At 41.2% G+C, this 27,318-nt stretch overlaps 1 protein-coding gene across 1 annotated transcript; it reads left to right on the top strand.

Moving 5' to 3' along the window:
• On the top strand, positions 1-27,043 carry ZNF652 (zinc finger protein 652). The gene is made up of 5 exons (XM_012451811.3): positions 1-1,261; positions 5,378-5,525; positions 6,180-6,295; positions 6,762-6,906; positions 17,499-27,043. The coding sequence occupies exons 1-5, from the start codon at positions 356-358 to the stop codon at positions 18,008-18,010; spliced, it is 1,827 nt and encodes a 608-aa protein (XP_012307234.1). The 5' UTR covers positions 1-355; the 3' UTR covers positions 18,011-27,043.
• The last annotated feature ends 275 nt before the right edge of the window (positions 27,044-27,318 follow it).

Genomic DNA, 27,318 nt, shown 5'->3' with positions numbered 1-27,318 from the left:
ATAATTTTAAGCTATGTTTCTTGTGATTTAGATGCATGCTATAAAAAGGAAATAGTGGTATTATCTGATTATTTTTTCCTCTTTGCTTTTCTTTGTAGATAAGATGCTCCAACTCCCCTTGCAGCTCACTTCAGAAGAAAAGTCACTAGTGCTCTGCCCTTGCCGTAATACCAGACCTCTTTGACTTATGCTTTGGTGCTGCAACACTGGAAGAATTGCACAGTTTCCAGGAATATCTTTTTTTCATTTGAGTGATTCTTTGTGGATGAAAACAGATTTGAGTCTTAATAATTACCTTGTTTAAAAGCTGTTTTCTTTATAGTCTGAACTGCTTAATAAATTGGGCCGCTTACCAATGAGCCACACAGCCAGTTCTTGTCAGGAGCTGGTTGAAAGCTGTGCTGTGCATGTAGCAGGAATGGCACAAGAAGATAGCCGTCGTGGTCAGGTGCCATCTTCCTTTTATCATGGTGCCACCCAAGAACTTGACCTGTCCACCAAAGTGTACAAAAGGGAATCAGGAAGTCCTTATTCTGTGTTAGTGGACACCAAGATGAGCAAACCACATCTCCATGAAACAGAAGAACAGCCATATTTCAGGGAGACAAGAGCCGTGTCTGACGTGCATGCTGTTAAGGAAGACCAGGAGAATTCTGATGACACAGAAGAGGAGGAGGAAGAGGAAGAAGTCTCTTACAAAAGGGAGCAGATCATAGTGGAGGTAAACCTTAATAATCAAACATTAAATGTGTCTAAAGGGGAAAAGGGTGTCTCTTCTCAGTCCAAAGAGACTCCTGTTCTTAAGACAAGCAGTGAGGAGGAAGAGGAAGAGAGTGAGGAAGAGGCCACAGATGACAGCAATGACTATGGAGAGAATGAAAAGCAGAAGAAAAAGGAGAAGATAGTAGAGAAAGTCAGCGTTACACAAAGGAGAACGAGGAGAGCTGCCTCTGTTGCCGCAGCTACCACTTCCCCTACTCCCAGAACTACAAGAGGTCGTAGGAAGAGTGTAGAGCAACCTAAGCGTAAGAAGCGGGCCGCAAAGGAGCCCAAAGCACCAGTCCAGAAAGCTAAGTGTGAAGAGAAAGAGACTCTGACCTGTGAGAAGTGCCCCAGGGTATTTAACACTCGCTGGTACCTGGAAAAGCACATGAACGTTACTCATAGGCGCATGCAGATTTGTGATAAATGTGGCAAGAAGTTTGTCCTGGAAAGTGAGCTGTCCCTTCACCAGCAAACAGACTGTGAAAAAAACATTCAGGTAGGTTTCATCACCGAGAGGGCAAACTTTTCAGGATAGAACCTGGCTGTTCAGATTCATCTGGTATCCGCCCAAGAGAATAAATACAATAGAGGCTGAAGGGACAGATTTCACCAATTTATCATTTGAAAATCTCCTGCTTTGGTCTTTTCTAAACCAAGGCTTTTATATCAAAAGCATTAAATTTAACTGACGCTGGACTAGTGGGAACCCAGGCACACTGGAAGGGGGATCTGTTATAGCTGATTGACCAGGAGGTTAAAATCAACACCAACTTTGCAGAGATTCATTGTTGTAGGAAATGTAATAGAATTTATTCTGGCATCATCTCTGTGGAGGTAGGAGTTACTGAGTAAAGGTTAGGAGTAGAGAAAAGTCCCTTTGTGGGTTTACAAGGATGCCAGATTCTAGTACAGCTGATGGGGACAAAACCATAATGACTCAGACCGGTGGAAATGGAAGATCTTCAGCAGTGAGTTTGCTTTTACCATTGGAGAGATGACAACACTAAATTTGCCAAGAGGCTGAGCCCATGGGAATATGCAAACATTAAGCAGAGGCTGAGCTGGTTGAAAATGTTGCCCACCTGGCAGTAGGGTTACATAATACCTCTGTACAGTGTTGTTAAGGTAACAAAATAATGGTATCCAAACCAGGCTGGTGTCATGAAAGGACTAGTATTGTGATAGGTTAAAGATATATGCTAATTGTATTATGTCATGTGGATTGCAGCTATATTGGTTTGCACATGCGAATGCATATTAATGAATATTCATAAGAGGTAAGTCTATTCATGTCTCCATAAGATATGTAACAAATATTTTGTACCATATTTAAGCTAAACTTATAAATTATGTTGGTTTGGTTTGTTTCTTGGCGCGCTCCTAATGTTGGTAGTCACCTTTTAAGTTTCACTTTTCTTCTGTTGCTTTTAATCAACAACTGAGATCATTGCTTTGCTCTACTCTAAAGAGAGTTTTAAAACATGGAAATTGCATTTGCTAAAAATTCACCGTTTTTGATTCATCAGTTGTGACTTGATCTCCAACACGCTGGGTAAATAAAAGAACAAGTCATGGAGTCCATATCCTCCGGTAACTGCCTGTGCCCTGGCTTGGCTGGGAATTGTTTGCAACACTTCAGCCAAAGGGAGTGTGGTGCAGTGCTGCACCCTAGGGGTCAAACTTGGATTCTGTAATGATCCATTACTGAAAGTGCTCTTGATCTTTATATATAGGTTTTGTGAGGTTTTTAAACTTAAATTTGTTTAAGTTACAGAAAAAAAAACAGTTAATAAATACTTTTTGTGTGTGACTTTCCTCATGATTCTTCATCATAATACTTTTAAACTTGTGTTTAAGTTTTGTGGATTCTGCTAAATGAACTTTATTCACATTCCTAAAGAACACTGTACTTTGTTCTTGTGTATAGATCCTAATAATCCTGATGACCTGGTAACAAGTAAAAACTAAAACCCAAGCTGGGCGTGGTGGCTCACAGCTGTAATCCCAGCACTTTGGGAGGCCGAGGTGGGCAGATCATGAGGTCAGGATATCCAAACCATCCTGGCTAACATGGTGAAACCCCATCTCTACTAAAAATATGAAAAATTAACTGGGTGTGATAGCGCACGCCTGTAGTCCCAGCTACTTGGGAGACTGAAGCAGGATAATCACTTGAATCTGGGAGGTGGATGTTCCAGTGAGCTGAGATCGTACCACTGCACCCCAGCCTGGGCGACAGAGCAAGACTCCTTCTCAAAAAAGAAAAAAAACAACAACAAAAAATGACAAAAAACATGTCCTACAAAATGGCTGATAAGAGTAGTCTGTCCTTTTCTAGAGCATTATCCAGCCAGAAGTTTATCTTTTAACACTTCTCAGAGTTCTTGTTTCCTGAAGTGACAATGATGTTTAGAGATCTTTATTTACAGTGAATATTAACATGTTCCCTTAAGTATCCAAGAGTTTAATGATTACCAAGGGCTTTCTAGTATTGTTTTGCTTTAACCAGAAATATTTTATGATTAAATACATTGTGCCTAATATTCCAGGCTATTAATGATTCATGATACAAGGAACTAGGCAATGTGGTGTATGTTTTCTAGATTCTTGCAAGAGAGCTCTGGAACTGGTCTGTAAGGGAAAAAGGATAGGCTTTAGTTAATTAAAGTTTAGACTAGGCCGGGCGCAGTGGCTCACGCCTGTAATCCCAGCACTTTGGGAGGCCGAGGTGGGTGGATCACAAGGTCAAGAGATCAAGACCATCCTGATCAACATGGTGAAACCCCGTCTCTACTAAAAATACAAAAAATTAGCTGGGCATGGTGGCGCGTACCTGTAATCCCAGCTACTCAGGAGGCTGAGGCAGGAGAATTGCCTGAACCCAGGAGGCGGAGGTTGCAGTGAGCCAAGATCGCGCCATTGCACTCCAGCCTGGGTAACAAGAGCGAAACTCCATCTCAAAAAAAAAAAAAAAAAAAAAGTTTAGACTAAAAAATTTTTTTAAATTTTTTTAAGAAAGAGAGAGTGGGCCAGGCGTGGTGGCTCACGCCTATAATCCCAGGACTTTGGGAGGCCGAGGCGGGTGGATCACGAGGTCAAGAGATCGAGACCATCCTGGTCAACAAGGTGAAACCCCGTCTCTACTAAAAATACAAAAATTAGCTGGGCATGGTGGCGCACGCCTGTAGTCCCAGCTACTCGGGAGGCTGAGGCAGGAAAATTGCTTGAACCCAGGAGGCAGAGGTTGCGGTGAGCTGAGATCGCGCCATTGCACTGCAGCCTGGGTAACGAGCGAAACTCCGTCTCAAAAAAAAAAAAAAAGAAAGAAAGAGTGAGGCCAGGTACAGTGGCTCATGCCTGTAAGTCCCAGCACCTTGGGAGGCCGAGGTGAGCGGATCACAAAGTCAGGAGTTCTAGACCAGCCTGGCCAACATAGTGAAACCCCGTCTCTACTAAAAATACAAAAATTAGCCAGGCATGGTAGCACATGCCTGTAGCCCCAGCTACTTGGGAGGCTGAGGCAGGAGAATCACCTGAACCTGGGAGGCGGAAGTTGTGGTTAGCTGAGATTGTGCCACTGCACTCTAGCCTGGGCAACAGAGTGGAACTCCATCTTAAAAATAAAAAATAAAAATAATTTAAATAAAAGAGAGTGATACTAAGAGTTTAGAGATTATATTCTGCCAGAGGGTAGTATTTGAAAGTATCAATTAGATTTGGAGAAATGTAAAATTTTAATAATTTGTGTTAATAAATGCTCCAAATGCATTTTCTAAGGCATAAAAACATTTTTATATTTCTACATACCTGTAATACCTATATCACTAATATGTATTTTGTTTAATCTTGTTTTTATTATGCTAATCTAAAATTAGTTTATATTCTCTGGTAAACCCTTACTAACTGATGTGGAGGAGGCAGCCACACTTGCTTAATACATAAATTTTAAAAACTTGAATCTCCTGCAACTTCTGTTGAAAAAAGCTTGTCTGGGCATGGTGGCTCACACCTGTAATCCCAGCACTTTGGGAGGCCAAGGCGGGTGGATCACGAGATCAGAAGATTGAGACCAGCCTGGCCAACACAATGAAACCCTGTCTCTACTAAAAATACAAAAAAAAGAAAAGAAAATTAGCTGGGTGTGGTGACGCGTGCCTGTAATCCCAGCTACTTGGGAGGCTGAGGCAGGAGAATCGCTTGAACCCAGGAGGCGGAGGATGCAGTGAGCTGAGATTGTGCCACTGCACTCCAGCCCGGGCAACAGAGTGAAACTTTGTCTCAAAATAAATAAATGAACTTGAAAGTTCTTTTCATAGGTACAATACTAACTTCATAATAGCAATTAATTCCTTGATGTTAGTGGAACTTTCCACTTTTTGTTCTAGTTTTTGCCATTGTTTTCATAATCCCAAAGGGTGTCTAAAAGATGCATCTTAGAAAAGAGAACGTACAGATGTTGGTGTTGGAATCTGGGTTCTGTCGAAGAATAGCATTTATCTGGATTCTGGCCTTGTGCCATTAACCTAAAGCATATCCATTTCATCTGCCAGTAGGCTGGTATGGCATTCTGTAAGCCCCTATAAATAAGATTATTTCTGTTTATCCTGCTCAGTGTGTTTCCTGTAACAAATCGTTCAAGAAACTCTGGTCCCTTCATGAACATATCAAGATTGTCCATGGATATGCAGAAAAGAAATTTTCCTGTGAAATTTGTGAGAAGAAATTCTATACCATGGCTCATGTGCGGAAACACATGGTTGGTAAGTTTTTCTGCTTTTCTCTCATACCTATAATTTTCTCTTGTTCTTCTGTGTGTTTTATGCCCTGAATTGGGCAGGATATGAGGAATTGCCCTATTCAGTTTTGACGTGTTTAAACTAAATGCAATATGTCTTCAGTAAGTATCACCAAATTGGATGGTATAGTCTTCCACACCCAGTTTCTTTTCGGCATTATTTTTCTCTTCAGACATTACTATTAGAGACTCACAAAGGCCGGGTGTGGTGGTTCACAGCTATAATCCCAGCACTTTGGGAGTCTAAGGTGGGCAAATCACTTGAAGTCAGGGGTTTGAGACCAGCCTGGCCAACATGGTGAAACCCTGTCTCTGCTAAAAATACAAAAATTAGCTGAGCATGGTGGCACATGCATGTAATCCCAGCTACTCAGGAGGCTGAGGCAGGAGAATCACTTGAACCTGGGAGGACGGAGGTTGTAGTGAGCCAAGATCACACCAATGCACTCTGGTCTGTGTCACAGAGTGAGACTCCGTCTCAAAAAAAAAAAAAAAAAAGCCTCATGCCTCACAAATCATTCTAGAAAATTAGGTTGGCATAATTGCTTTACAGAGGATACCTTTTTAGTTTGAGCTTTTTGGTGGATTGTTTTGATGCAAAGTACATTCTGTGTTGCAGCACACACGAAAGACATGCCATTTACATGTGAAACCTGTGGAAAATCATTCAAACGCAGTATGTCACTCAAGGTGCACTCCTTGCAGCATTCTGGAGAGAAGCCCTTCAGATGCGAGGTAAGGAATGTGCTACTTACAGACCCAGGCCTAGGGGCTAGTGTTTGCGTAGGTGGCGGACCAGTGAGAGAAAGGTGTGCCGGAACAGGAGGCACAAGGCTGCCTTCCACAGAACCTTCAGACATGGTCTCTGAGCTCGGTGTGTGCTGTCACTGTGAGGTAGAGAAATGTCACTTTTAACACACTGTTAACTCAGATTAGATTAACTTGGAAATAACACATAATGACTTATTTTTATTTTCTCAGTGATTCTGAGAAGTTGAGTTTACTTCAATGATAATTTTATGAGGAAGTTTCCCTTTTATTAATAACTCACCTGCAGAAATATAGCAAAGCCAAATAGCTGACACAAGCAGGTTCTATTTGGAATATGAAAAATAAGCCTAATATCAGAGATTATGTTAGGGTGGGCTCAGGTAAAGCTACTGTGCTTGGCATTCAAAAATCTCCACTGTGTCCAATGCAGAACTGTGACGAAAGGTTTCAGTACAAGTACCAGCTACGCTCCCACATGAGCATTCACATTGGGCACAAACAGTTCATGTGCCAGTGGTGTGGCAAGGATTTCAACATGAAGCAGTACTTCGACGAACACATGAAAACACACACTGGTAAGAATTTCTTGGGAAAGGTATAGATAATGTCTCAAGCACTTGTTGATGATCATCTGTGGGTCTGTTTTTAAAAAAATCAAAACTACAAATTTGCATTTGAAGCAAAATTCCCACTTTAAATAAACCTAATACATAAAAATATAGATTGGTAATACTGAAAAATTTAGCTTTGATGTCTCTGGGATTGTTTAAAAAAAAGATTATTTAGCCAGGCACGGTGGCTCATGCCTGTAATCCCAGCATTTTGGGAGGCTGAGGCAGGCAGATCACAAGGTCAGGAGTTCAAGACCAGCCTGGCCAACATAGTGAAACCCCGTCTCTACTAAAAATATAGAAGAAATTAGCTGGATGTGGCGTGCGCACCTGTAATCCCAGCTACTTGGGAGGCTGAGGCTAGGAGAATCACTTGAACCCGGGAGGCAGAGGTTGCAGTGAGCCAAGATTGAGCCACTGCACTCTAGCCTGGGCAACAGTGTGAGACTCCATCTCAAAAAAAAAAAAGAAAGGATTATTTGTGAGTGTCTTTTAATTTTTAGTTCTTTTAAGACAATGGGGTCTTTACTTGGGGTTTCAGGAACTCCTGAAATTGTTTAAAATTTCTTTTGTATATATGCATGTGTTATTTCCCTAAGGAAGGGTTCTGGACCTTAAAAGGTTGGAGGGCACTGGGAGACTGACTGCTTTAGTAGAATACCCCTCTCTGTCTGTTTTGTTTTGCTTTTTTAAGACAGGGTATCACTTCCATCACCCAGGCTGGAGGGCAGTGGTGCAATCTCAGCCTCCACCTCCCAGACTCAAGCCATCCTCCCACCTTAACCTACTGAGTAGCTGGGAACACAAGTGTGCACCACCATGCCTAGCTAATTTTTGTATTTTTTGTAGAGACAGGGTTTCACCGTGTTGCCCAGGCTGGTCTCGATCTCCTGGGCTCAAGCAATCTGCCTTCCTCAGCCTCCCAAAGTGCTGGGATCACAGGTGTGAGCCACCAAGCCTAGCCCCTCTCAGTATTCTTCAAGTTTGATTTTATATGATTTACCGAAATTCACTACTTGTCAGGAACACATCCAAGTTCTGCGAGGTTAAATATTTTAATCACTTTGTGGTTTTAGGGGCATATGTTCCATAGCATGGATTTGAGTCTTACAAGCATTTGATTATCCAGCTTCCAGGGAACTGGCTAAAATAATAGCTCCCCTATAAACACTATCATTGTATCTCAGTCTAAACTTGATGTTCTGAGATTAGCCATCTTTGCATAAATTAAACAGTATTCTAAATAAAACTTAATCACAGGATTCTAGGTTCCATTCATCCACAGAGTACTGGAGCTAGAAAGAACAGAAATGATCTTGCTTAGCCTGCTGTTCATTTGCTTACCTAGTGGTGAGGAAATTCTGCCCATGGCTGGATCTCTTTAGTTCCCAGTTCTCTGTTGAAGCCCAAAGAAAAATGCCCATCTAGTGGGCTTCTTTCTCATTCAGAACAGAGCACCCTCAGATTTTAAGGATTTTTAGGCTAGATGAAGAGCTATGAGAGTAGTTTAATTGGTTAATTTAGACCTGAAAAGAAAATAACTTTGAAGATGTAGCCAAATAGGCTGGGCGTGGTGGCTCACGCCTGTAATCCTAGCACTTTGGGAGGCAGAGGTGGGTGGATCACCTGAGGTCAGGAGTTCAAAACCAGCCTGGCCATCATGGTGAAACCCCATCTTTAAAAAAAAAAAAAAGAAAAAGAAAGAAATTTTTTTTCTATTAAAAAAAATGTAGCCAAATAGATAGCAGGATACATCGGAATAGTTAACAGATTCTCCTTATAATTTGGTGGCTCTTGGATAGGTTCTTAGTTCTAGTGTCATTTTTAGGGTTTGTTTTTTTTGTGTGTGTGTAATATGGCAAGAAACCATGGAACTAAACAGAGCATAAGTTTTTGGGGATTTTGGGTTTTTTTTTTTTTTTTTTAGATGGAATCTCACTCTGTCACCCAGACTGGAGAGCAGTGGCATGATCTCGGCTCACTGCAGCCTCCACCTCCCAGGGTTCAAGCAATTCTCATGCCCCAGCCTCCCAAATAGCTGAGATTATGGGTGTGCAACACCATGCCCAGCTAAAATTTTCTGTACTTTTTAGTAGAGACGGTGTTTCACCATATTGGTCAGGCCGGTCTAGAACTCCTGACCTCAAATGATCCACCCGCCTAGGCCTCCTAGGCAGGTGTGGGATTACAATCCCAGCAATGTGCTGGGATTACAGGCGTGAGCCACACCACTCCTGACCAGAACATAAGGTTTTTTTGAAGGCAGAAGTAGTGTCATATTTACACACACTGCTTGGCACATAGATGCTTGGTAAATGTCACAGAATTGAAAGGAAACTCTAGCACTTTAGTCTCTGCCTCTGTATCCCCCGTATCTTCCCTGCCTGTCTCCCTGTGTTTCTTTCTTCCCATTCCTTCCTCCCTCCTTCTCCTGTATTTCTTTCTTTCTTCTTCTTTGTCCTTTATTTCTTTAGACCCTTAAGTGTTCATAATGGGAAACTGAAGTGTTTCTTTCATGATTATTTTACTTATTGTATAAATTTATGTTGAGTATTCTTCTTTGACCAAATAGGCAAACTGAATATGTCTTGTTTCTTCTAAATGAATGCAACTACCTAAATTCCCTCTCAAAAAATTTTTTCTTTTTCTTCTTGAGGCGTCTTACTCTGTCACCCAGGCTGGAGTACAGTAGCGTGACCTCCACTCACTGCAATTTCCACCTCCCAGGTTCAAGCAATTTTCTTGCCTCAGCCTCCTGAGGAGCTGGGACTACAGGTGTGCACCACCATGCCTATCTAATTTTTGTATTTTTAGTAGAGATGGAGTTTCATCATGTTAGCCAGGCTGGTCTTGAACTCCTGACCTCAGGTGATCCACCCGCCTCGGCCTCTCAAAGTGCAGGGATTGTAGGTGTGAGCCACTGCACCCAGCTCCCAAAATTTTTATCTTTCTCATTAAAAGTGTAATTCATACTCAGTCAGACATGGTTGCTCATGCCTGTAATCCCAGCACTTTGGGAGGCCAAGGCAGGTGGATCTCTTGAGCACAGAGGTTCAAGACCAGCCTGGGCAACATGACAAAACCTCATCTCCGCAAAAAATACAAAAGTTAGCCAGGGGTGGTGGCACGTGGGCCTGTGGTCCCAGCTACTTGGGAGGCTGAGGCAGGAAGGATTGCTTGAACCTAGGAGATCGAGGCTGCAGTGAGCTGTGATTCTGCCACTGCACTCCTGCCTGGGTAACAGAGCAAGACCTAGTCTCAGAAAACAAGACAAACCAAAAAAAGGATAACACACACTTATTAAAATACATTAGAAACCATGAAAATTACAAACCAAATAAAATCTTATCACCAAGAGATCACCACTCTTAACATTTTGGCATATACTCAGTAAAAAAAATTCAGTTCTTTAGTTTCTTAACACACATATAGACAGATAGTTTATATAAATGTTTATGTGTTCATGTGTATAGTAACAAAACAAATGTTGGGTCTTTATACTGTATTGTAACCTGCTTTTTATTTTACTGTATTATGTCATTATTAGCAATATAATTTTAATGGCTATATAAGATTTCTTCTTGTAAATTTGCTATAATAGCTATCATTTATTATACACATGTATGTCAGTTATTATCTTAAGTGCTTTATCTCATTTAATGTACTCTTTGCAACAATCCTATAAAGGAAGGATGGTTTTTTTGTTTGTTTGTTTTTTGTTTTTTTGAGGCAGAGTCTTGCTGTGTTGCCCAGGCCAGTGCGCAATGGCCGGATCTCCATTCACTGCAACCTCAACCTCCAGGGTTCAAGTGATTCTTGTAGTTTTAGTAGAAATGCGATTTTGCTGTGCTTGCCAGGCTGGTCTTGAACTCCTGACCTGAGGTGATCCACCGGCCTCGCCTTCCCAAACTGCTAGGATTACAGGTGTGAACCACTGTGCCTGGCCAGTAAAGGATGTTTTCTCCATTTATTTAGCCAGTTCCCTGCTAGACATTTAGGTTATTTCTGTTTCCAGTTTTTCTACTGTTATAAATAGCCACAGGCCAGGCAGTGACTCATGCCTGTAATCCTAGCACTTTGGGAGGCTGAAGTAGGAGGATCACTTGAGCTCAGGAGTTCAAGATCAGCCTGGGCAATATAGTGAGACCCCCATCTCTATTTTTTAAAAAATTGTTTTTAAACCCAGAGGGAAAATTTGCCTTATTTTCCCAGCCCTTTATAATTTAAATAAAATCCTTGCTGATTTGATAGGTGAGAAATGATTTCTTATATTAATTTGCATTTATTTAATTACTAAGTAAGATTGAACATTTTTATTTGTTTGTAGTTATCAATGTATTTTTTTGAATTGCTTGTGCCTTTTCTGTGCTCATCTTTCCATTACAGTGTTTGACTTTTTAAATTTCATTAATATTGAAATACTTTCCCCTGATTTGTCATCTGCCTTTTAATATTATTCATAGTGTCCAAACTGGGAAAGCAGCTAGATGGTGAAGTTGGACAAACCTGGCTCTGCCACTCACTAGCAGAATTGTGTACCTCTCTAGGCCTCTGGTTTGATATTAAGAAAGAATGACAGTAGTACCTGAAGGGTGCAGGAGAAATGTTAACATTTTAGAGAAGGATTAGCTTTAGAGAGGGAAGGGAATAGGTCTCTAAGGCTGAATGAAACTACATTTAGAGACAGCAGTGTGTTTTGGTGGGGATTAAGCACGTTGCATGAACTGACAGTATTGGACTGTTTCTTTGCAGTTGAAGAGAAATGAGGCAGACCGTATCTAGGAAGGCTGACCAGCCATGAGTCAGGGCTTACTAGGATGGTGTGGACATAGGGTGAGTTCAAAATAGAATACCGGGCCGGGCGCAGTGGCTCACGCCTGTAATCCCAGCACTTTGGGAGGCCGAGGCGGGTGGATCACGAGGTCAAGAGATCGATACCATCCTGGTCAACATGGTGAAACCCCGTCTCTACTAAAAATACAAAAAATTAGCTGGGCATGGTGGCGCGTACCTGTAATCCCAGCTACTCAGGAGGCTGAGGCAGGAGAATTGCCTGAACCCAGGAGGCGGAGGTTGTGGTGAGCCGAGGTCGCGCCATTGCACTCCAGCCTGGGTAATGAGAGCAAAACTCCGTCTCAAAAACAAAACAAAACAAAATAGAACTGATTTTCCTTGTACCAGGCACAGTGCTACGTGCCTAGAGACACAAGGATGGATTAAGACCTGGTTTCTTATAGTCTGCTGAATGGTAATGGTGATGTTGATGATGATGATAGTAGCAGGTAAAATGCATTGAGTATCTGCTATGTGCCAGATACTGTTGCAAGCACTTCACATGTGTTTTGTATCACAATAATCTATTAGAGAGACTTATCTTTATTTACTTTTTTGAAATGGAGTCTCGCTCTGTTGCCCAGGCTGGAGTGCAGTGGTGTGATCTCAGCTCACTGCAACCTCTGCCTCCCAAGTTCAAGCAATTCTCCATCTAAAAAAATAATAAAATAAAATAAAAATCTATGAGCAGCTGGGCGTGATGACACACCTGTAATCCCAACACTTTGGAAGGCCGAGGTGGGCAGATCATGAGATCAGGAGTTTAAGACCAGCCTGGCCAATATGGTGAAACCCTGTCTCTACTAAAAATACAAAAATTAGCTGGCCATGGTGGCGTGTGCCGATAGTCCCAGCTACTTGGGAGGCTAAGGCAGGAGAATCACTTGAACCTGGGAGGCAGAGGTTTCAGTGAGCCGAGATTGCACCACTGTACTCCAGCCTGGGCAACAGAGTAAGACTCCATCTCAAAAAAAAAAAATCTATGGTAATGGCAATGGATGAGATTAAAGTGATAGACAAAATAGAACTTGGTGAATTGATTGGATATCAGTACTATCACAATAGTATTCGGTCACCAAGTTTGAATGAACTTGGTGATTGATTGGATATCAGTAGTGTCAAAGGAAAGAATAAAGGGTTAGTCCCAGGTGTGGGGTATAAAACTGTTTGTCAAGATAGAGAATAGTAGAGGGCAGAGCAGGTTTGCTAGATAGGATGATGAACTTAATTTTGCATTTGTTCTGAGATATTGGCATTCAAATAAGCAGTTTGAAAAATGGGTTTAAAGTTCAAGAAGGATTTCAGTTAGATGTATATATGTATGTGTGTGTATATGTACGTGTATGTGTGGTATGTGGGTGTGTGTGTATATATTTATGGCTTTCTGATTCTGCTCAAGGATATTCACACTAAGGAGACTGGAATGCTTGTGTTTATTGGACAGATCACATACAAAAGACAACTAGCCAAATTCTTGTTCTGTTCTTTTCTTTGTTGAGATGGGGTCTCGCTCTGTCGCCCAGGCTGGAGTGCAGTGGCATGGTCTCAGCTCCCTGCAACCTCCACCTCCCAAGTTCAAGCGATTCTCCTGCCTCAGCCTCCTGAGTAGCTGGGATTACAGATGCACACCACCACTCCCTGCTAATTTCTATATTTTAGTAAAGATGGGGTTTCACCATGTTGGTCGGGCTGGTCTCAAACTCCTGACCTCGTGATCCACCCACCTCTACCTCCAAAAGTGCTGGGATTACAGGTGTGAGCCACTGTGCCTGGCTAATTATTTTTTCTATCTTCTCTGTAGATTCTCTGTCTTCATTTTTACTGTTCTTTCTTCAGACTCATTACATTGCTGTTTCTTATTTATTTATTTAGAGATGGAGTCTCACCCTGTCACCCAGGCTGGAGTACAACAGCATGATCTTGGCTCACTGAAACCTCCGCCTCCTGGGTTCAGGCAATTCTCCTGCCTCAGCCTTCCGAGTAGCTGGGATTACAGGCACATGCTACCACGCCTGGCTAATTTTTTGTATCTTTAGTAGAGACAGGGTTTTGTCATGTTGGCCGGCCTGGTCTCGAACTCCTGACCTCGTGATCTGCCCGCCTCAGCCTCCCAAAGGAGGGTGGGGATTACAGGTGTGAGCTGGGATTACAGGTGTGAGCCACTGTGCCTGGCTACATTGCTGTTTCTTACTATTAGCTTTATCTACATGTAACAGGTCATATCTTTAGATATGTTAATATACATGCTTTTCCAGTTACCTTGATGAATTTAGTTGTTCCCCGGGCTGATCTCAAGAGATCCTCCTGCTTTGGCCTCCCGAAGTGCTGGGATTACAGGCATGAGCCACCATGCCCTGCCAGAAGTTGACAATTTTAAGACATTAGAGGAAATAGATTAAAAAGAAGGAAAACAAACTGGGCTCAGAATTCATCCAGAAAGATGAATGAGTCACAGCAAGGAGCCTGGCTGTGGCAGTGATTGAAGAATGAAAAGTATAAGGAGGGCCGGCTCGGTGGTTCACACCTGTAATCTCAGCACTTTGGGAGGCTGAGGTGGGTAGATCACTTGAAGTCAGGAGTTTGAGACCAGCATGACCGACGTGGTGAAAGCCTGTCTCTACTAAAAATACAAAAATTAGCTGGGTGTGGTGGCTCGTGCCTGTAATTCCAGCTACTCCAGAGGCTGTGGCAGGAGAATCACTTGAGCCTGGGCGGCAGAGGCTGCAGTGAGCTGAGATCGTGCCGTTCACTACACTGCAGCCTGGGCAACACAGCTGGACTCTGTCTCAAAAAAAAAAAAATATGTGTAAAGACAAGAGAAATATGATAGTCTGAAAGTAATGCTGATAGTTATGGAGAAAATTGACTCTTCAGTCTCTCAGGAAGGTGGAAAATTCTGGCTTCCATGGAAGAGGCCATAGGGGATGTCAGTTTTCTACTATAATGAAAAGCTGGAGACAAGAAATTTGAACTATGATAGGTGTTTGCTCCTAGTAGTATAAGAGGGGTCCTGGGGTGAGGGGAATGAAAAAAAAAGAAGAAATCCCAAAGTAGATGAGAAAGTAAGAAAATACATCCCTTCATATATGCAGAAAGGCACATTGAGTGATTTGTGAAGTACTGTGGTTTTCATGTCAAAAACATAAACTCTAGAACCAGGCTGTAGATTTTAAATTCTAACTCTCCATTAGCATATAACTTTGGGCAAGTTTATTCATTTCCTTGTGAGTGAAATAAGGGGTAATAGTATACCTGCCTCATACAATCACTGTGAGGATCACCAAGGCTAATAGTCATAAAGCAGTTAGCAGTGCCTGGTACACAGTAAGACCCAATACACATGAGTAGAATAAGCATACCTGGCCGGGCACGGTGGTTCATGCCTATAATCCCAGCACTTTGGGAGGCCAAGATGGGTGGATCACAAGGTCAGGAGTTCGAGACGAGCCAGGCCAACATGGTGAAACCCCGTCTCTACTAAAAATACAAAAAAATTAGCCAGGCGTGGTGGTGTGCACCTGTAATCCCAGCTACTCAGGAGACTGAGGCAGGAGAATCGCATGAACCCAGGAGGGGGAGGTTGTGGTGAGTGGAGATCATGCTATTGAACTCCAGCCTGGGCAACAGAGCAAGACTCCATCTCAAAAAGAAGCAGCAGCACACCTGTTGGGAGAAGAGGGAGCAGCAATGGAAGTGACAGCAGTGCTCTTGTAGTAGGAGCTAATGTAAAGATACGAGCTATAGACATGGAGGACTGATACAGGAACTGATCAGTACAAGCATATGGTTCACTGAAGTCCATGTACACAAGAACTCCCCACCTCACCTCAGCATCCCATGTGAAATGATTGATGAACATATAGAGTCAAAAAGCATCTTATTTTCTATAGGCTGGATAGAGAAGCAGGCAGGCGCAGCATGGAACTAAGCAATAAGTTCAAAAGAAAGTTAGGAAAGCTTAGAAATTAAGCCCTCTGAACCCAAACCTAATTTCTTTCTAAGTTCCCTCAGAACTATGGGATTCTGTCTCTTTTTTTGACTCATTGGTCCAGTGGTTCTCAACTAGAAGCAGTAGTCCCTGCCACCCTCCCTACACCCATGGACATTTGGAAATGGAGTAGGGACATTTTTTATTGTCAAAATCTCTTGTGGGTATTTAGTAGGCTGGCAGCAGGAATGCTGAATTCTCTTCGGTGTGCCAGATAGTCCCACATAATGAGGAGTTGTCTGCAGAAATGCCAGTAGCACTCACATTGAGAAACACTTTGGTGTGTATTTGCAAAGGTATATGCTGCAACTGAGAGCAAAAATGGGAAAAGGGAAAAAAAAAAAAAACACTGCAGTGTGAAATTCAGGTTGCAGGTTTGTCTGGCCAGTATTTTCTAAGTTCATTGCCAAAAGGCAAGCTGTATGCTAAGGATTCTGTATGAATAGACAGGAAGAGACTTCTTTGTTCCACAGGACATTTTCAGAAAATTCTTACTTTTGTTTGGAATATCAGAAATTGCTTACAGGCCAGGGCCTTAGCTCACGCCTGTCATCTCAGCACTTTGGGAGTCTGAGGCGGGAGGATTGCTTGAACCCATGGGTTTGAGACCAGCCTGGGCAAAATTGGGAGAACCCCATCTCTACAGAAAAAGAAAAGATAGCTAGACATGGTAGCTGGCACCTGTAGTAGTAGTTCCAGCTACCTGGGAGGCTGAGCTGGGAGAATTGCTTGAGCCCAGGAGGTTGAGACTGCAGTGACCAGTGATCACACCACTGCGCTCTAGCCTGGTGATAGAGCAAGATCCTGTTTAAAAAAGAAATTGCAGCTGGGTGCGGTGGCTCACGCCTATAATCCCAGCACTTTGAGAGGCTGAGGTGGGTGGATCACCTGAAGTCAGAAATTTGAGACCAGCCTGGCCAACATGGTAAAACCCTGTTGCTACTAAAAATACAAAACTTAGCTGGGAATGGTGGTGCACGCCTATAGTCCCAGCTACTTGGGAGGCTGAGGCAAGAGAATCATTTGAACCCAGGAGGCGGAGATTGCAGTGAGCCGATATCATGCCATTGCACTCTAGCCTGGGCAACAAGAGTGAAGCTCCATTTCAAAAAATAAAAATAAAAAATAAATTGCTTACAGATTAATTTGCCTAAATTTAAAGGCAAAGGGTCATCTGGGATGTTTTCTCTGGCACAGCCATTTGAACTGTTCTTTGTGTAGGTTGTAGAGGATCACTAATGTAAGTGCCTCCTTCCCCATCTTTATCTTCTTCTTTTAGCTAAGCCCAGATGGTAGGATATATGTAAGTTTTAGGTGTATCTACTCTGATCTGTTAAGTCCAAATTTGAGGGGATTTTTAGATGAATCTTGAATACAGTCTCATAGGCCAGGCACAATGGCTCGCACCTATAATCCCAGCACTTTGGGAGGCCAAGATGAGAGGATCACTTGAGGCCAGGAATTTGAGACCAGCCTGATGAACATAGTGAGGCCCCATTTCAATTAAAAATAATAATAATAGCCGGGCGCGGTGGCTCACGCCTGTAATCCTAACACTTTGGGAAGCCGAGGTGGGTGGATCACCTGAGGTCAGGAGTTCAAGACCAGCCTGGCCATCATGGTGAAACCCCATCTTAAAAAAAAAAAGAAAAATAATAATAATAAAAGAGAAATAGCATAAGCACACAATCACCACTTAATATGTTAATCATTTTTATGTCTGTGTTCATCTCAGGAGAGAAACCCTTTATCTGTGAAATCTGTGGCAAAAGCTTCACCAGCCGCCCCAACATGAAGAGACACCGCAGAACACACACAGGCGAGAAGCCCTATCCATGTGATGTGTGTGGCCAGAGGTTCCGCTTTTCGAACATGCTTAAGGCCCACAAGGAGAAGTGCTTTCGGGTGACCAGCCCCGTGAATGTGCCTCCTGCTGTCCAGATCCCACTTACAACTTCCCCAGCCACCCCAGTTCCTTCTGTGGTGAACACACCCACAACCCCCACCCCTCCAATCAATATGAATCCTGTAAGCACTCTTCCCCCTCGACCCATCCCCCACCCCTTCTCACACCTGCACATCCACCCACACCCTCACCACCCACACCACCTTCCCATCCCTCCGGTCCCTCACCTCCCCCCACCTCCAGCTCTCTTTAAGAGTGAGCCTTTAAATCATAGAGGCCAGAGTGAGGACAACTTTCTGCGGCACCTGGCAGAGAAGAACAGTTCAGCACCGCATCATTAACATCCGTCTCCTTAGTGTGTTCTCCAGGAGACACGTCCCCATGTGTGAGTGTGCACAGAGGGAGTTGGTGAACATTTCCTTAGTTCTCAGACTCTGCCTCTACTAAGATCTTCGCCAGTGTCATTGAGTCAGCAGATCCAAGGGAATGAGCAAGAACTACCTTGAGCTCACCGAGGGACTGTCATCTAAACCAGGGGAACCACTGAAGGAAAGCCCAATTTGCTTGCATTTTCTGATGACTTTTATAAGTTTCAAATACTCAGACTTGTGGAATTTTATAATTTCATATCAGCTGATGAGGTATGCTTGCTTTTATATCCCAGACTTCTCCTCAAAGAGGGGATAGGCCTGGTTTCCTTTGTACTAATCGGGAAGGCTGTGAGATTAATCCAGAGCATTAATTGTATCACTGTGTATGGTAAGGAATTCTTTTCAGCTTTTGGTGCCAGCTACAGAGTTGAGCTGGCCATGTTTCACAGTATATCAAGCATTATAGAGAAAGACAGACATGTTCTTTGTGTAGCTCTCCTAACGCACTCTTTATTTTACTACAGAAATTATTTTAGAGTTTTTGTATAGACTTCTTTAGTAGTCTGTTTCTAAAATGAAATGTATTTCAATAAGCGGTGTAATTTTTTCAGTGTAGCTGAACCTATGTTGTAAAATAGAAAAAAAATTTTATAATCGTCAAAATGTGATTCTTAAAGATGCATATAACTTCTATAATTCAAAGTTATTCTTACATCCGTACAACTCAAAAGGTGCTTCAGAAACTAGATGTATCTGAGAGGGTCTCCAGACCAGGTTACTGCAAAAATGAGGTTTTACTTTCAGGATTTGGCGTAAATACTTGGTAGTTTTGAAATCTCTGCTTAACACTCAAAGAGGCTCCCTGATATGCTCCTGTCCTCCATGTTCTCCTTGGCTCCGTTAGTGCATTACATGAAATGATTTGCAGGGGCTGGGGCCTTTTCCAGGGAAGTCACCTAAAACTTGCATGTTTTGAAAATTTGAATAAGGCTGTTTGCTGACAGGAGGAGGAAGTAGTGGAGATCATTTCATCTCAGTCACGTCTGTTTCTCACTTCCCTTAGGAACTGTGTTCATGTATAGCTTTTATGGGATGACACATTGAAATCTCTCATTTTGAGGTTGCTTTATTTTTCTAGAATTGTTATAAGAAGCTAAAATGGTAAACTTGAAATCACAAACATGATGTTGCCGTAGGGGCTGAGAAATTCAGATGAGAAGGCAAATCAGTTATGAGTTTTTAAATGTCTGTGATATGTAAAATGTGGATGTGTTCACAACTTTGAGCTATTTTAACACAATTTAAATAGCAGTGAGGGAAAACTCCTAAGTTTTACTGCCCTGTCCTCTGCAAATTATGTAATACCAGCATCCTTAGGTGATAAAGAGAGCAGCACCTCTAATACCTTTAGGCAGATTACTTTTTCAAGCTTGGAGAACTTCAAAAGAACATAATCAACCAGGAGCTTATTATAGGAAAGGCTGAACAGAAGGGCTAGTGTGTTGATTACTCTTAACTGATCAAATCTATCTCAGTATAGCTTAAAATTTTGTATTTCTTATCTCAAAGAACTGAGTTCCCAGGCTAAATCACTTATCCCCCACCCCCTCTCCAATTTTGTTTTTTTAAGAGACAAGGTCTTGCTATGTTGCCCAGGCTAGAGTGCAGTGCTGATCACAGGTGCAATTATAGCACATTACAGCCTCGGACTCCTGGGCTCAAGCAATCCTACCTCAGCTAACTAAGTAGCTGGGACTACAGGCGCATGCTACTATGCCCAATCCATTTTTTAATCTTGAAATTTCTTTATTTTTCTTTCCTTGGGTTCTTAAAGTCATTGCCTGAACCAGAATGCTGGCTTTTATTTATTTTTTATTTTTAATATTAAATGTGCAGATACGCTTTGAGCACTTTTCTAGCTAATTAGCTCTGTGGTAGGAAAAAATGGAACTCTTTCAATTGAGGTTAAGTCCCTATTTTTCACACAATCACATTCTCTATTAGCTTTTTGGTTTAATGTTTCTAAATTTTCTCCTTCTGATTTTGCCTGTCTTATATAATGAGCATAGGAAAATTTTGGAATGAGGCAGAAAAGTATCTGAAGACATACTTTTCTCCCTGTTTTTGGATGTAAGTTTTAAAGAATGGTATTTTTAATATTTGTACACATTCTCTGAGCACCCAGGTACCCAAGCCAATAAGGAAAGTTAATTCCTTGCCTATGACTGTTATATCTTTAGTGGTTGTTTCCCCCTCCTTCCACAGTCTCCTTGGCATTCCATGACAAGTTTGTCAACCTACACTTTTATATAAACATATCATTATTTTATGGTCAAGCCTGTAGTATTAAAATAATTTTTTTTTAAAAAAGATAACTTGTAGCTTGGTTAATTGGTTCTTTTTTTTTTTTCTTTTTTTTTTTTTCCTTTTTTTTTTTTATTGAGACAGAGACTCACTCTGTCGCCCAGGCTGGAGTGCAGTGGCATGATCTTGGCTCACTGCAACCTCTGCCTCCCGGGTTCAAGCGATTCTCCCACCTCAACCTCCCAAGTAGCTAGGATTATAGGTGTGCGCCACCATGCCCGGCTAATTTTTGTATTTTTAGTAGAGATTGGGTTTCACCGTATTGGCCAGGCTGGTCTCGAACTCCTGACCTCGTGACCTACCCGCCTGAGCCTTCCAAGTGCTAGGATTACAAGCGTGAGCCACTGTGCCTGGCCACCTTATTTTGTTCTAAATAAATTTACAGTTATATGGGCAGCAATTCTGAATTCTAGACTTGAGACCACAGAATCAACCATTTCATGAGGTGTACTATAATTATACACTGGAATATTCAGGTAGTCATCTTTGATTTTCCATTCAAGTAAATATAGCCATAAGAAAATATCTACTATACAGGAAAACCAGTATTAAGCAAATAATCACCACCATCCTTAACAGAGCAAAGAAAAAAAATTATTTTTTAAAATAAAATTAGTGTTGTTACACAGTACAATTCTTAGTGAAATGTATTGTGGAACAATTTAGAAACTTCCTTTTTTTTCTCCTAGATTAAGTTACTTTCCTTGACTTGAGGTTTGTGGTCTTCAGGAAAACTGCTCAGAATATAATGACTCCTCATCGATATCATATTGCATATGAATAATGAAATACATTAAGAATATTCACAACATGAATGCTTCTGAATATAAGAACTGCAGGATTAAGCCTTAAACATATATGTGCAACAGATTTAACATGCTTAAGACTCAAACTCAGGGTTGAAAATTTGGTTGGGGTCCTCTTTGTAAGATAAAAGTTGAATTATGTGGTATGTTCTCTTCCATATATGCTACAGCACCCCATGAATGCTTCAAAATTTTTTACCTACTCATCTGTTTATGAAAAAAAGAATTATGGAGAAGTTTGAGTTCTCAGCCCTTATCTGTACAGGTCAAAGACAACAAAAGCCGGATTTAAGCATTATATAAATATCAAATTGATGCTGTCCCTCATTACTTCGTTTTACTGTCTTCAAAGGCTTGTATCATTGTTATGGTTAAGACTTACTTGAGAATGAGTTGGCATTGTTTTTTGTGGGTTGGTTTGTTTGTGTTTGTCTTTATTTTTCTGTTATTTTCTCATAAATTTATCAGTCAAATGTAAACTCTTCCTTAGCCTTAATGAAGGCTGCTGCTTTCTCAAATTGAGTCAGGTAGGCTCATTCTGAGTTAGATTTTTTAATTTGAATGAAGAAAAGACAGCAGTTTAAAGGCATTTGGCTTATTTCCACACACATTTGTGACTGGATTCTTATTGTTAGCAAGCAGGGGGGATCTCCACAAAAAAACCTTACTGTAGTTCAAAGAAGCCTGTGCAAATCAGTTACCTGTACTTTTATAGTCTGGCATTTACATTAACTGTTCTAGATTAATGACTGCGCATGGACATTACCATAGTTACACCTTTTTTTAAAACCACATTTGTTGGAAGTATCTTTTTCTAGTGATTAGAACTTTTCCTATAATTCGATTGTCCCTCATATACTAACCGAAAGCAAAATGCTCGGAAGAGATGCTTATAAACTATGAATTTTTTTACTTCTTGAAATTTTTTTTCAGTTTTTATGTTTGTTGGATAGATATGTATGTTTAGTTTCATTATGATTTCACTGGAAGTTTTAAATTTTGAGAAGATGAAGCAGAGATAGAAATCCAATGCAGATATATGTATATATACCCCATCTTGCAGATTTCAGTTAGTAAAACACAGAATGATAGGTCGGTTTTTATGTTTAAAACAAAAAAAAACTAAAAAACTTAAGTTAGAGAAATCTTTCTGTTTGAGCTACTGTATAGAAAAGACAAATTTTATTGCATTGCTGGTCCACATGATAAATATTTCAATGCTGTTCTAGACTGTATGAGAAGTACTCAATGAAAAAGGGGATATATTACATTTAAGAATTTTATCAGCTAATTACCGTTTTAAAAAATCAACTCATTTGGGATTCTTCAGACTATAAAATTTCAGAAGTAAAGTTTGGGTTTTAATTTTCCTTTGCCTGAACCAAGATAGGAAATTCAAATTTTTTTTTATTTTATTTTAGGAATGAAAGGTCATAAGCCATTAGAGATAGTGGCATTATTATGCAATAACAACACCCTAGCTAACCTGCTCTTGTCATCTGTAGCACTTACAATAAATAACGATGACCTTCCAACCCTGGACACTACCTCGATAAAGCAAACCAGAGATCCTCTCTACACTTTCTATGGAAGCCATAAAAGTTGCCATCAATATATCCACTTTCATAGTTCTATACTTTTATACTTTCTAGACTTTTTTATAGACTTTATGATCAGATCTTTTTGTCTTAGAGGGTAGGTTTTGCAAGATTCAAAGGAAAATCAAACTCCTTGGTTGTTCCAGCTTTGAAGCTTTTGCTTCAGTAAATTTGTTTAAAGAACCAGATCACATACCGTTTATCAAATTCTTTAAGTCAGAACTACTTTGCAGACATGCATATTTGGAAAACAAACTCTTTCTTGTTCCCTAGGTAGAATCTATATTGTAAGAAACTACTTATAAGGTGGCTTTCTTTCTGTGTTGTTACTTTACGTACTACTCGATAATGTATGTATGATCACATGTTCCTGGAGTTTTTATTTCTTATGACGGATACAAGAGTATGCACCTCTCTCTAATCCTCCAGCGTCACTGCAGCTTCAGTCTCTCTCACTCTGTTTTTGAGTGCCTTCAAGATGCCAGCATCCTGGAACATTCTTTTCCTGATCTAACTCCTACCTCTATTTCATTCTCCATGAGTACTGAAATTCACCCTTATTTCCAGTGGGCTTAACTCTACAAACTAGCTAAAACCTTGGATAAGAATTTTGACCATATTTCTGTTTTGTACCTCCATGTCATTTTTAGGTTACATTTTTAACTTTTATTTATATCTTATTTCTTCACATATTATATATCTCTGTTGAAAGATTTTATCCTTATTTCACTCTTCACCTTCCTTACTTTCACCAGAAATTCGACGTTCCTTTAAAATTAAAGATCATTGAATATATCGTTTGAACATCTTTTTCTCAACTGAAGTCTTCCTGAATGCCTCCCCTTTCTAATGAAGGGATCCTGAGTGCTGCTGTTGCTCTGCCCTGTTCCCATGTACCCTCTCTGTTCCATACACGTTTTGTGAGACTGTACTCTTTATTTTAGTCAAATTAATTTGAAATTGCTCTCTGAGTTTCTGCTCTCTCATGGCCCTGTCCCTCAAAAACTTCTGCTTACTTTTTCTAGCTCTTTTCATCTAATTCATTTAAAACGTATGATGGATACATAATATATGAAGGAGGTAATAGAAAGGAGGTTGCAGTGTTTTCCACGTGACGCGATCCAGCACCTCCTTGATAAAACATTTGCTAGTCTTTCACAGCCAGAGTGGAAGTCTGTGCTGTGTACAGGTCTTTTCCTCTCTTTCAGTTCTCCAAAACTGGAGAAGAAGGAAAAAAAAAGAACTCTTTAAAATGAGATTTGATTGCATTTTTTATGTGAATGAAAGCTTGGAGTTGAACATTTGGGACTTAGTCAACATTTTTCCTTTCTGACTTAAAATCTCATGTCCTTTTCCTTAAAGTTAATAGTACTCAGGTTTTTAAAGACTAATAACCACACAAGGTGGGTGTTGAAGAAGGCAGCTGTTAATACATTCTCTATCTTTTCTGTCTGGCAACAGACAGTATATTATTGGTGAGATAGTGCAAAATTGTGAGATTTGGTTATGTTTGATGATGAATAAATTCAAGATTTTTGAAGGCTTCACTGCTATTTGGGATAGGAAGATGAGTTTACAAAATGAAAAAGGTAAATTTTTATGTTACAGAAATCAGTAACAAGGGTTTCTGGTTGTTGTGTTAAATACTTTTCACTTAATTCGCCTTGATGTTTCTTCCTCATTACTTATCTGGAAGTTTGCCTCTTGGATAGTAACTCGCTACTTACACTATCTACTTTAAAATTTGCGGCTTTGTAGAGTCCCAGGCCATAAAACCATGGAGAGCTGTGCTTGCGTGTCATTTGGAGGAACCACATCCATGAGACAGCCTGCTGTCTTGTATGTCTTCAGTAGGAGACATTTGACGCATGCATCCAAGGGAGTTCCTGCCCCTGAGAAGTGTTCCCACAGCTTTCCAGTCGCAGGTTACTTTCACACACTGTCAGCTTCTCTGGTGAGATCGGGGATGTTACATATTACTTGAAAATGATTTCATAGGAAGTGAGGATGGGGCAAGAAGGGGCGTGGAAGCTGAATTTTGCTGAACTTCAGAAGGAAATCTGATACTTGCCTTGGCTAGTTCTGATCAACTAAAGAACCTGTGTCTGTACTGGTGTGCCAAAGAATCAAGTTGTTTCTGGAATATCCAGCTCCTCTGAATGAACACAGCTTCCTCCCTACCTGTCTTTTACAGGTGAGAGGGGACCGTCTGATGAGAATGATAGACTTCAACTCACATCCTGTATAGGACTTAAGACTGTTTCATTGCATTTGAAAGTTGGTGGAAAGTATTTTTATTCTGCTAGAACTCCTAACCCTCCTAGAAACATCTTTTCATGCTCTATCATTTCAGTTCATTAGGTTAAAAATAAATAGTGTGACATAATTTTGGTGTTTACTTCTTAAGTTGTCTCCCCAAGGGCATATATGCAGCCTCTGAAAATCGGATGATTTCTTCTCAATCTTCTGTAAATTTGAATATGCATTTTACTCATTTCTTGACATGGGCTGTGTGACTGTTTTCCATCAGCACTTCTGGCTTTGTCCACAAGGGAGCAATAAAGTGCTTTAGTTTTATTCTCAACCTTGTAAAGAAAGATCCGGCTTTTAAAACTTCTGCAGTAGCCTCTTGGCTTAAAGCTTACTCATATATTTTAATTATTTAAGAAATTTTACTTATTACAAAGTCCAGTCATTGTTCAGCCCTCATAATGCAAGCAGTGATTGACGTGTGGGCCTGGAGTCCTTGTGGGTCAGGCATCTTAATTAATTAGACTTTTTACGTATTGATGACACCCAGATTGAAAGCCAGGACCTTCCCATGGGGGCGTCTTTGTGTGCTGAAGGCAGAGCAGGCAGGCTTCCTTTCATATCTCCTCCGCAGGCCACCACCATCACATCTAAAGGAGGGACGAGAGCACTGGGGGAACTCGAGTATGAGTGAGGAAATGCTTCTCACCTTCTCTGCTCCAGAGGGATATCTGTTACATCAGGGAGCAAGTCCTCTAGGTCAGACCGTGCGTCCTGACCAGTGCAACAGGCACTCCAGGTTAGAAACTGCGCTCCCTGTCAGTTACTTGTCTAAGGGCTCACAACCCTCATCAGCTCTCTGGCCAGGAGTTCTGTTTGTGCTTATTGCAGCAGCATCTTCACAACAAACAGGTCAGTAATCAACCTGGGAAGAGGAAAGCCCAGGCGGTAAATATTACCCCTGGAGAGCCAGGAGGCATTGACACCTGGAATGGCCTTCTTAACTGATTTCTGCCTGGCCCTCTCACCCCCAGCCAGGTCTGAACCTGAGCACAGAGAGTGGTGTCTACTTGTAACTCCAACACTTGACACAAAACAAAACTGAAGCTGTGATTGGTTTAGGCAGCAAGTGGCCAGGTGCAACTTGTTTGTTTTTATTTTTGTTTTCCCAACAGTACTGAGATCACTTGCACTTTTCCTCATTTCTTAAGAAAAGAAAATCCAGTTCGCTTGCCATGACTTGTTTAGCGTTAGGTTTACAAAACTTGTTGTTGAATGTTGAATATTTGTCCAAAGGAGTTTGACAAAATAGAAGCTGCTTGGTCCCTGTTCTGCCTGCTAGGTCATAAGGATTAAGGCCATGTGGCTGGGGTACTTATGTCAAGTCCAGAATGGGGCAGTGTCCCTCTCCTACCTCTCTGCGGAGACGCAATTGAAGGTCAAGTAGACTCAGTGTAGGGCAGGCATCTGCCATGCTGCAAAGAAATTTAGAGGAGTCTTTGGGTTGGGGAGGTGACAGGTAGGTAGGACAGGATCTCTTAAGATGGGAAAGATACTGGGAAGAGGAGGGCTGCTTGGCCCCAGGGAACTGCAGTGAGGTGGAACTGAGCTCAGCTCCTGAATCTCCAGATGAGCCCATGCTGCCCAGCTTCCCTGAGTCGTCTTTTTTCTAGCATCCTGTCAGATCCCTCGATGTACTGATATCCCCCTTGTGTTAACTATACCAATATTATTTTTTTAGCAATTGAAATGCACTTTTTTATTTCAACTCAATCATGATTTTAAGTATAAAAAATTTATAGATTGTTAAAACTACTTTTTTGTGTATTTTTAACCACTCAATGTAGCATTGTATATTTTATTCCTGTGAGACTCTGGTACAAGGTGTGCCGCTTAATGATTTTTCTGAGATGCTGGGCCTTTGGATGTGTACGGTAACCAACTTAATGCTAATGTTTAAAGTAAAAAAAAAAAAAAAAAACTGCCATATCCCCTGTGTGTCTTTCTTCACTTCATCCCTGCCCTCAGGTGACATTTTGAGGTCCCCTTGCTAACAGATCGTCCTTTCTGAGAAAAATGAACAGTCCTGCACTTCCGCTATTTGTTGTTTCTAGTGATGGTAATAGGCTGCCCTACCCCAAACTCTGCCTGATCTCTTCATGAATAACGTGTTTTCAAGGCTGTTAACCAAAGGCAGATTGATTAGTTTTCTCTCTGCAGTGCTGTTCGGTTTCAGTAACACTAGTGTGTTCAGCCGAGC

The sequence above is a fragment of the Aotus nancymaae genome, unplaced genomic scaffold, assembly GCF_030222135.1.
Source record: "Aotus nancymaae isolate 86718 unplaced genomic scaffold, 86718_ANA_hifiasm-v0.15.2.pri h1tg000072l, whole genome shotgun sequence".
NCBI lineage: Eukaryota > Metazoa > Chordata > Mammalia > Primates > Aotidae > Aotus > Aotus nancymaae.
The sequence above is the reverse complement of the archived record's forward strand: the minus strand, read 5'-3'. Positions and strand labels throughout refer to the sequence as shown.

What these genes read in the sequence shown, in the direction of transcription:
- ZNF652 (XM_012451811.3), top strand. Translation starts at nt 356, where the DNA reads ATGAGCCACACAGCCAGTTCTTGTCAGGAGCTGGTTGAAAGCTGTGCT. An exon ending in ACTGTGAAAAAAACATTCAG is followed by an intron (nt 1,262 to 5,377) that starts GTAGGTTTCATC and finishes TATCCTGCTCAG; the next exon opens with TGTGTTTCCTGTAACAAATC. An exon ending in AGAAGCCCTTCAGATGCGAG is followed by an intron (nt 6,296 to 6,761) that starts GTAAGGAATGTG and finishes TGTCCAATGCAG; the next exon opens with AACTGTGACGAAAGGTTTCA.